The sequence below is a fragment of the Phasianus colchicus genome, chromosome 14 (assembly GCF_987193195.1).
Source record: "Phasianus colchicus chromosome 14, bPhaCol1.hap1.1, whole genome shotgun sequence".
Taxonomy (NCBI): domain Eukaryota; kingdom Metazoa; phylum Chordata; class Aves; order Galliformes; family Phasianidae; genus Phasianus; species Phasianus colchicus.
In genome coordinates this window covers 19,062,850-19,072,556 of record NC_143449.1, presented here as the reverse complement: position 1 = coordinate 19,072,556, position 9,707 = coordinate 19,062,850, and the positions used below count along the sequence as shown (strand labels likewise).

The following is a 9,707-nucleotide window of genomic DNA, read 5'->3' as shown; positions in this document are numbered from 1 at the left end:
AAGCTGCATCCCACCCCATTGAGCATCAGGGTGACATTTTCAGGCGACTCAAGGGGATCGCACCGGCAGAGCAGGACAGCAGGTTGTGAAATACCCACTGCCATTCCTGGGGGGCAACGGCCGCTGGTGCTGACAAGGAGGAGTTGTCACTGTGTGACTTCTCCCAAGGAGCTCCAGCACCCATCCTGGCCCTGCTCCTCTCACGCGTCCCCCTCGCATCGGCTGGGGCGGTCACCGAGGCTGGCTGAGCGATCAATCGCCGCCCAGGATTTCCAAACCTGCCTTTTAACCCGCTGAGCCGGGCTCCAAAGCAGAGCTTCCTGCCACCATGAAAACTATCATTGCAGCCTGTTCCCAAAATCTGAGTGGTAAGGAATATCCAAATGTTTGAATGGTTCCTAACTCTCCGGCGCTGTATGGGCTCGGGCAATTAGTGTTTGCTGTCACTTATTGTCTGTTTGCTTTAAGACTGCTCAGGGGAAAGGGAGGTGTTGGGAACAATTTGGGGTTAGCGGCACCAGAGGAAAACATAAAGTTGCTCAACAGGAATGGGATTTCTTAAGTTAATGCTGACCAGGCATTAGGAAACGCTCCTCCTGTGAGATGCTGCAAAGTGATGCCAGTTCTGCTCTCATCTCTGCGCTGCCCGGAGCTGTGGAGGCTGAGCTCCTCAGGGGAGGCTCCCACCACGACTGGGGAGCAGTGTGGGCACAGCACTGGGCATCGCCCATTGCTCCGCTGATGGTTTTCATTGTGCAGTCTGGAAACCAACAGAGTGCTCCAGGGGCTGTAAAAAGAGCTAAAAAAAGCAACTTTGGGGTAGGCACAGATGGGCTGTGTGTCTTTGCTGGAAAAGTCAGCAGGCATTGGGAAAGCTGAGAGCCACGGGGCTGGAGGATTTCTGGGAATGTGGCAGAGCAGGGGGGTGTTTGGAATGGGGACAGCACTGAGGGGGAGAGGGGGCAGAATCCTTCTGCCAGGGTGTCACATCAAGCACTCTGTTTTTCCCTATTGCTCTGTTCTTCCCAATTGCGCTGTTCCTGGTTTGGATTGAGGTGGGAAGAGCTGAGCTCCCCTCCGGGACTGCTGCTGGTCCTCAATGGGCACAGCTCCATCCCCTCTCTCACTGCAGATTTCAGGTTGTTTTTACAGGCCCTGCTGTGTCTCAGACCTTTGGCCGATGGCTCAGGTCCGTTTTGGGGAGGAGGGATGGGGCTACTTGTGGAGTTTGGATCCTGGCACTGTCTGGGGTGGTTAATGGTTCACCAGGTGGAGAGTGGGACCAGACTGTCCCTCAGGGACAGTGGGGGCAGCCACCCCTACTGCTGTCCTTGGCACTGCCGGGGGGGCAGACATCGAGCATCCCCAGCGCATCCAGCTCACGTCCCAGCATCAGCCAAACAGGGCTACTCCTAGCACGGTGGTGGCTCTGTGGATGGGAACGCTGAGCCCACCGTGTCTGTGTCCCCGCAGGCAGCCGTGCCAGCCTCCATGCCGCCCTGCGCACACTGCTGGCCGTGCCATGGCCCTCACAGAGGGATGTCCGTGCCTGGCTGCAGCTCCTTGCCGTGCTCCAGTGGGTGCTCAGCTTCCTGCTGCTGGGTGAGTGGGGCCATGGGGGCTGTAGGGCCGGGCTTGCGCTCACTCACCCACCCCATCCCACAGGCCCCGTCACCCTGGTGCTGCTCCTCTACCTGGTGTTCACCCGCTTCTGGCCCATCTCTGCTCTCTACCTGGCCTGGGTCATCTTTGATTGGGACACACCAGAGAAAGGTATGATGGAATGGGATGGGGCACCCTATGGACGCTCCATTTCTCTGGGTCTGCCCAGGGCAATGCCAAATCTTCCTCCTCCTGCCTACAAATGGCAGCAAAAGGGACGCAGTGCTCTGTCTGCTGGGATGGACTCTCCTGACCCCATTCCTGTCCCACTTGCAGGTGGCAGGAGGCTGCCATGCTTGAGGAGGTGGTCTGTGTGGAGGCATTTTCGGGATTATTTTCCTGTGAAGGTGAGGAGCAGGGTATGGTGTGGGGGTGACAATACAAATAGCTGTGGCACCATCCCAAAGGATGCTGTGCTCTCCAAGCAGTTCCCATGAACCAGATGGGAGCAGTGCTGTTATTCCAGGTGTCCCCAAGCCCTTGCCTGCAGCACACACTGCTACCACAGAGCACTGTCAGTCCCCTCTGTGCCCACAGCCCTCTGTCCCTGCAGTTGGTGAAGACACACGACCTGTCCCCCGGCCACAACTACATCATTGGCTCCCACCCCCACGGCATCCTCTGCGTCGGTGCCTTCTGCAACTTCATCACTGGCTCCACTGGCTTCTCTGAGCTGTTCCCAGGCATCCGGCCCTTCCTCACCACACTGGCTGGCAACTTCCGCCTGCCCCTCTTCAGGGAGTACCTCATGAGTGGGGGTGAGTGGGGTGGGGTCTGGGTGGGGGTCCGGTGCCTGCATCCCTGCTTCCAGCCATGACCTCTGGTCCCCAGCTGTGCCCACTGGCTGTGCTCCCAAGGAGCGGGCAGGGCATGGGCTGAGACTGCCTGCACCTGTGCACACTTTGCCTGCACCCTTTGAGCACCTTGTTTGCATCCTGCACATATCTTTTTTGCAGTGTTTACATCCTCTGCGCATCTCGCTTGCATTCTGATTGCACCTGTGTGCATCCTATGCTTACCTCCTCTTGTGTTGTTTGCACCATCTGCACACCTTGCTTACATCCTGCTCGCATCCTGTGTGTTCCTGATCTGTGCTGTCTGCACCTTATGCACACCCTGTGCACACCTGTGGGCACCTTGTTTGCATGCTCTGCACACCCTGCTTGCACTCATGCCCAGATTTTTGCACTCTTTTGACCCCCTACATGTCTTCCTTGCACCCGTGCACACCCTGCCTGCACCCCACGCCCGCCTTTTTTGCACTATGTGCACTCCTTCACTCTATGTGCACTGTGCTCACATCCCACCTGCAGCCCTGCTGTCCCCTTGTTTTGTCCCCTCCAGACATGATCCCTAGTGGGGTCCTTTTCACAGTTCCCCCCCACCCTACAGACTGTTTCTCTTGCCATAGGCCTGTGCCCAGTGACACGCCGTGCCATCGGCCACCTGCTCTCCAAGAACGGCACCGGCAACGCCGTGGCCATCGTCATTGGTGGAGCAGCTGAGTCCCTCTCCTGCAGCCCCGGTGTCACCACACTCATCCTGAAGAACCGTAAAGGCTTTGTCCGCATGGCCCTGCAGCACGGGTGAGTGTGGGAGCACTGGGAGGGCACTGGGTGAGGGGCATGGGGGTCCCAGCACACCCCTGAAAATGTGTGTCATCTGCAGCGCCTTCCTCGTGCCCTCCTTCTCCTTTGGAGAGAATGAGCTGTTCCGCCAGGTGGTGTTTGAGGAGGGCAGCTGGATGCGGGCCGTGCAGCAGCGCTTCCAGAAGATGATGGGCTTTGCTCCCTGCGTTTTCTATGGCCGTGGCATCACCTCGGTGCGCTCGCGGGGCTTCCTGCCCTACGCCCGGCCCATCACCACTGTAGGTGAGCGGCTACAAGAGGTCTGTGGGGAGGAGGAGGGTGTCTATTTGATGCCGGGAGGTGGAACTCAGCTCACGTCCCACCAAGCTGAGTGCTGCCCTGCGCCCACAGAGCTGATGGCTTCCCTTCCCGCAGTGGGGGAGCCGGTGACGGTGCCCAAGATCGAGGAGCCGAGCAGCGAGGAGGTGGATCTGTACCATGGCATGTATGTGCGCTCCCTGCTCAAGCTCTTCAATGACAACAAGACCAAGTATGGGCTGTCAGAAGGGGATGAGCTGCGCATCGTGTGAGTGCTGTGGGTGTGGGGACGTGTGGCTGACGAGGCCCTGCCGCTCCCCCTCCTCCTCTTCCTCTCCTGGCACCCAAAGGCTGGTGGATGCCCCAGAGGTACCACCCCAGGATTGCAGTGATGGGCACGGCCCCATACAGTGACCATGAGCGGAGGGAGGGCGTGGGGTGTCGTGAGGAAGAGGAGGGAGGTGGTAGGTTTGCATCCCCATGGCCGGGCTGCAGAGGTGTTCCCCCTTGGAGCAAAGGGAGGGACACTCAAGCACAGGGACCAGTGACAGTGGCCTCGATGTGGTTGTTGGGTGATATCTCTCATACAAAATTTCTACCCCCTCATCGTGTCCTGAGTGTGCTTTGGGGTGCTGGATGGATCAGGGCAGAGCATGGGGGTGGGTGGATGGGGTTTGGTGGCGCTGCAAGTAATGGTGACACACTGACGGTGCTCTGGGACCTCCTTCCCCAGGCATGGGCTGGGTGTGCGCTGAGGGGCAGGGACAGCCCCATTTATGGGCTGACGTGGGATGCAGCTGATAAGCATCTCCAGGCTGCTTGTCTTTACGCAGATCCTCAGTTAAACATAACTCTGGGTAAACATTTAGAGAGCAAACACCCATAAAGGCAGATTCTCCTGCAGGCCTTCACCACCCATCTCTTGTCACCCTCCTCATCCCATAGCCCCAAGCTTGCCCCACATTATGCCATGGTATGAAGGGACTACGCTACTGTCCCCTCACCACAGATATGTCCTACCTCTTCCTCCTGATACGGGGGGACCACGTGGAGAAGGGGAAGGTGCTTTATTGGGGTCCATTAGCAGCACAGCCCCTCATCACCTCCCCCAGGACGATGCTTTGGGGGACATCTCTGAAATGTGGCTCCATGCCCATCCCCCAAGTGTCCCCACCCTGAAGACAGTGCAGGGCATTGCAGCAGAAGGCTGAGCCCTGTCGAAGTGAGTGACAAAGTCTCAGGAGAGACCGTGGCCAGAACCATGACCATTCCTGCTGTCCCCACATGTCACCACCTGACACAGGGCTGCTCCTCCACTGTCCCTAATGTCAGTCTGTTTACTGCACTCTATGGTCAAGTACTCTGTGCGTGCCTGGGGAGGGACAAATGACTTGTTTTCTTGGTGACCTGGGATGCACCCCATGGCCACCCTCCCTCAGACCCATGGTCAGTGCTTCAGACAGGTTTGTGGGACCAGGGCTTCTGTGCTGTATCCCACTTCACTTCTCACTGCCCGCCTCTGCTCCACGCTGTCCCCATCCCTCGACTCTCACTGTTGCAGCAACTGCCGACCATGCTGCTGTCCACAGAGGGGGACACGAGGGCCAGCAGGGAAGTGGGCACAGGCCGGGGCCGCTGGGCTGCCCCCCGGCGCAGCCGTCCCCGGTACTTGTCCCCAGCCATGAAGTACAGGATGGGGTCCAGGCAGCTGTTGATGCTGGCCAGGGGTCGTGTGATCTTGTAGGTGAAGTTGATGATGTTGAGGGTCTGACAGTCAGCTTGGAAGTAGCGAGAGGTGTAGTAGAGGGTCCGGGTGATGTGGAAGGGCACGAAGCAAACGGCGAAGACGGTGAGCACGATGATGATCATCTTGATGGAGCGCTTCCTGTAGGAGGGCACGCGGGGGCTTGGGCTGGGGAAGCTGCGCTTACAGAGCCTCTTGGCCATCAGGCAGTAGCACACAACAATCACCAGGAAGGGAATACCGAAGAGGAGGGCCATGACAGAGGAGCTGTAGTGCACGTAATGGTCAAACTCCTCGGGTTTGGTGGTGTCATGGCAAAGGGTGCTGTTGTCCTTGGAGCTGGTGGTGACGAAGATGAGGTTGGGGATGAGGCAGATGGTGACAACCAGCCAGACGCCCACGCAGATGAGTCGTGCGTGTTTGGTCTTCACCCACTTGAGGGAGCGGATGGGGTGGCAGATGCCCATGTAGCGGTGGACGCTGATGCATGTCAGGAAGAGGATGCTGCTGTAGAGGTTGGCGTAGAAGAGGAAGCGCACGATCTTGCAGAACGCTTTCCCGAAGGGCCAGTTGTTGCGGTCAGCATAATAGTAGACCAGGGTTGGGAGGGAGAAGACATAGAGTGTGTCAGAGATAGCCAGGTTGAACATGTAAGTGGTGGTGGCATTCCAAGGCCTCATCCTGGAGACAAAAATCCACATGGCCCAAGAATTGAGGGGCAGACCCACCACGAAGACGATGCCATAGGAGATGGGCAGCAGGATGAACTTGAACTCCTCGTTGAAGACGCACTTCGCCTCTGCAGCAGCGGTTGTATTCCCTCCCAGCCAGGGGGTCGGCGTCGGCGTCCACGGGGCAAGTGAGAACATCCTCACCGGAGCGTCCATGTTCTCCCAGCCAGAGCTGCGGGAGCAGTTAATAAAAACACATTAGCTGTTGATCCCGACCATTGTCAGGCACAAAGCGGGGCAGGCGGCCAAAGATGCCAGATTTTCCCTCCCTCCAGGAGCTCCGGCCACTTTGATGCTTCTCTGTTTTTTCTCAGCTCTTGGGTTTGGGCTTGACACGTCCTCCCCTCCGGAGCCCTCCCAGTGACACCCGCGGATCGTAGCTCGGAGCAGCGCGCCGTGACACCGCGTGGAGCCGGGCAGGGTGCCCAGGGACAGCCAGCAGACCCGCGGCGCGGCGAACAATGAAACCTTGATCAGCAACAGCAGCTCCCGCACGGTGCCAGCGCAGCCTCTTGGAAGCCGGCTCAGCCTAATTGGCACCACCGTGACAATGCCGCCAGTCCCGGAGGGGTCCTCCCCAGAAGAAAGGCAGGAGGAGAAGAAAGGATTGTCTGGAGGGGTACGATGACCCTGAGAAATCCTCGGGGGGCTGTTAGAGGAGCCTTTGGGAGAGCATTCCTGGGAGCGAGTGGCCTCTAGCTGCCGGCTCTCCTCCCCAGGAGAGCAGTGAGTTCAGCTACACAGAGAGGAGCTGTTCCCGTGCCAAACCCCAGCCCGACACAGCGCGAGTTCGAAGCCATCGGGACATTTCCCCCTTTGCGCATTGTTCGGATCAAAGACCGGGATTCTCATCGTCCCAGCAAATTGGTCCCCGGGGGTGAAAAGCGAGGGCAAGCTGTAAAACGGCTGCACTCGCCTTTGGAGATGTCTAAAGTTCAGCGCCCGCTGCTCCAGCAGACACGGGGCAGCCGCCCTGGGCAGGGGTTGGCTGTGCCAAAAGCCTCCCCTGTCAGCACAGGCTGCTGGTGGTGGGAAGGGCTCAGGGAAGGCAGTGCTGATCCACAGGTGGGCACTGTGATGGAGCAGAGCTCAGCTCGGGGAGGGGATTCAGGATGCTGGTTTGGGAGAGGTGAGTAGAAAGCTGTGCCACCCCACGCTCCTGTCCCCCCCATCCCCTTTACCGCTTTCCTTTGCAGGGAGCACAGCTGGCAGGGATCTCCCCAGGGCACATCCGTGGCTCTCTTAAGCCATCATCCCACAGAGACACCCCACTGTTTGCAGAGATGATCATAAACTAACTAATGGCACCAGGACCAGCCCCCAGCTCCGCACGCAGCCCAGCAATCTGTTTGAGTTCTGGGCTGAGCTCAGCTTTGGGCCCAAACCCAGCACCCCTTCCTGCTGTGAACGGCTTAATGACGGGATGAGTTCAGAGAGCAAGAGGCAGGCCCTGATCAAACATTAACAGCGGGACCTCGCTCTGCTCTCCTTGTAGAGACTGGGAATGCCAATGGGGGCAGCAGGAACCAGGGGGTCCGTTCTTCTCTCCCACCCTCTGAGGATGGCAGAGGGCAGAGCAGCACAGCACAAAGCCCTGTAAGAGTAGCGGTGCTTCAGGTTGCGGCCACCACGGCCAATCTCTGCAAAGCTGCTGACAAACGAGGATGATCTGAATAATCCAATTAAAAAAAAAAAAAAAAAGACATTTGATGTAAGAAACGCACGAAGAAAATGTGGTGCCGGGTGGCTCAGTGCAGAGGGCAGGTGATAAGACAGGTGAAGCCTGAGGCCAGCTGCAAGCAGGCTGCAAGTAATTTGGCTGCTCCTGAGCAAGCTGCCTTCAGGAAAACCACTGACAAACCAAAATGCAAAAGAAGATGGCATCTGACAGTCTTGATCTCAGCAGTCGAGGTTTCCTACTTCCTCATCTTAGTCATGATCAAAGGCAGCGGTTTAAAGGGCTCTGATTTACGCCCATCCACCCTGAGGACACGTCACTGCTGTTCGTGTTCCTCGAGCACGGCCCCAGTGAGGCTCTTCCAGCCATTGCTTTCTCTGTGCTCTTTTCTGGATGGACCCCCTGCAGCAGTGAGGCTCTGAGCCCAGCTGGGAGCTGGCAGGGGATGATGCAGGGCCAGGGAAGTGATGCTCAGTTCTGCCCTGCCCCTTTTGTGGTTGCGCAGGGCTGTGGTAGGGGGATGAAGCTTTTTCCTCTTGCTGAGGGTGCAGCTGGTGGCACACAGGGATGATGGCCAGAGACAGAAGGGGGCTGGGGACAACCTCAGGGCATGTATCTGGACCATGTGCTGCCCTTTGGAGATGGGGCACAGAATAGACTGCAGAGGGGAGCTTGGGTGGGTGAGCCAAAGGGGCTCGGGGAAAACACAGGGCTTTTCTTCTCTCTTAAGCCCTCGGAAATTGCAAAACAAGGGGAAATTGTGCAAAACATCCTGCAGAAGGACCCTTGTCCCTAATCACCACGCGGTGAGCCCAGCCAAAGCCCTGGCACCAGGGGAGCGTGACCTGATTTCTCTGAGCTCCCTTTTGCTTGCCTGAGCTCCGTCCTCCCTGGGGCTGGTAGTGGTGCTGGGGCTGTGCATTACCCCACTGCTGCCTGCCCAGGTGCCCACAGGTGTCAGCAGGATGAAGGTGACAGCCTTTTCATCCTCAAGTGGGCTGTTCCAGCCCTTCCACCTCGCCAGGTTTGCAGCACTGAGCAGAGCTGCAGCAGCCCCAGGGCCAGCTTTGTCTTCAAAGGAGATGGCATTTGGGGGCTGAAGAGGAAGATGAAAGAGAGGAGGTGGCTGCCCCATGACATACAAAGGTTTTTGGTGATAGAGGATCACAGTGGTGTGATTGGAAGGAGAGATTTAGGGATGGGCTGATCCCACCCTCCTCCCCCCCCAGCCCTACACCCCCTGGATGTCACTGCCATTCTTCTCAGGGCCAAAGCTGCATCTCCAGCAGCCTGGCTAGGTCTGTATAGCCATGGTACCATCACAGTGGGACCATCCCAGCTGCTGCCCTCCCCAAGACCCCCCACCTCACCTCCACTCCAGGGATGGGGTGACTCTCATCTGCGGGGCACCCCCAGGAAACACCTGTCCCCCACAGGGCCCCGGGCCATGCTGCTGTGCGGGCCGGGCCGTGTCGTGCCTGCTCGTGCTCTCCCACGCTGGGAGCAAAGTGCCCGGGAGAGGCAGGGCTGGAGGTGGGCGGAGGCGGGGGCAGGAACCGGCGGTTCGCTACCCGCCGTGCCAGCGTCCCTGCCTGCCCCGCGGGCTGCTGCGGGGCTCAGCGCTGCTGCGCTCCCGTCCTGTCCCGCCCTGCGCCCGTGCAGCTTTCGGACTGGATGCAGCCCCCAAGATGTGAGATGTGTGCGTTTCCCTCTCGGTTACCGGGGACCTCAGCCCCACACCTACGGCGGCTGCGGTCTGCCACTCACGGGCACCGCGTCCCATTTATCCGTGGGTGCCGCATGCTCTCACCCACGGGATCACGGCGCCTTGAAGATGGGAACCAGCCGCGGCCCTTCTTCTCCCTTGGGGACCACGCGCCCTCAACCCTGGAGACTCCGTCCTCTCTCCGTCGGGGACAGGATGGTACCGCAGCCCTGCCAGGCTCTCCTGGGGAGAAAGGCGGCCACTGCCACCTTGAGGCCGGCCCGGGCATCGTGTCCCCAAA

At 58.9% G+C, this 9,707-nt stretch overlaps 2 protein-coding genes across 6 annotated transcripts; one reads left to right on the top strand and one right to left on the bottom strand.

Moving 5' to 3' along the window:
* Nucleotides 1–167: 167 nt before the first annotated feature.
* On the top strand, nt 168–4,159 carry LOC116229501 (diacylglycerol O-acyltransferase 2-like). 4 transcript variants are annotated; one of them, XM_090150517.1, is made up of 8 exons: nt 168–368; nt 1,474–1,602; nt 1,666–1,773; nt 1,939–2,009; nt 2,216–2,420; nt 3,074–3,248; nt 3,331–3,533; nt 3,642–4,159. In XM_090150517.1, the coding sequence occupies exons 1-8, from the start codon at nt 329–331 to the stop codon at nt 3,818–3,820; spliced, it is 1,110 nt and encodes a 369-aa protein (XP_090006643.1). In that variant the 5' UTR covers nt 168–328; the 3' UTR covers nt 3,821–4,159. The 4 variants fall into 4 exon arrangements, with proteins under 4 accessions (XP_090006643.1, XP_031449857.1, XP_090006644.1 ...); XM_031593997.2 differs by having other exon boundaries at nt 175–368; nt 3,666–4,159; XM_090150518.1 differs by having other exon boundaries at nt 183–368; nt 1,474–1,576.
* Nucleotides 4,160–4,507: 348 nt separating this feature from the next.
* Nucleotides 4,508–9,700, bottom strand: P2RY4 (pyrimidinergic receptor P2Y4). 2 transcript variants are annotated; one of them, XM_090150516.1, is made up of 2 exons: nt 9,512–9,700; nt 4,508–6,195 (listed from the first exon to the last, which is right to left on the bottom strand). In XM_090150516.1, the coding sequence occupies exon 2, from the start codon at nt 6,177–6,179 to the stop codon at nt 5,055–5,057; it is 1,125 nt and encodes a 374-aa protein (XP_090006642.1). In that variant the 5' UTR covers nt 6,180–6,195; nt 9,512–9,700; the 3' UTR covers nt 4,508–5,054. The 2 variants fall into 2 exon arrangements, with proteins under 2 accessions (XP_090006642.1, XP_090006641.1); XM_090150515.1 differs by having other exon boundaries at nt 4,509–6,195; nt 9,072–9,700.
* Nucleotides 9,701–9,707: the final 7 nt, after the last annotated feature.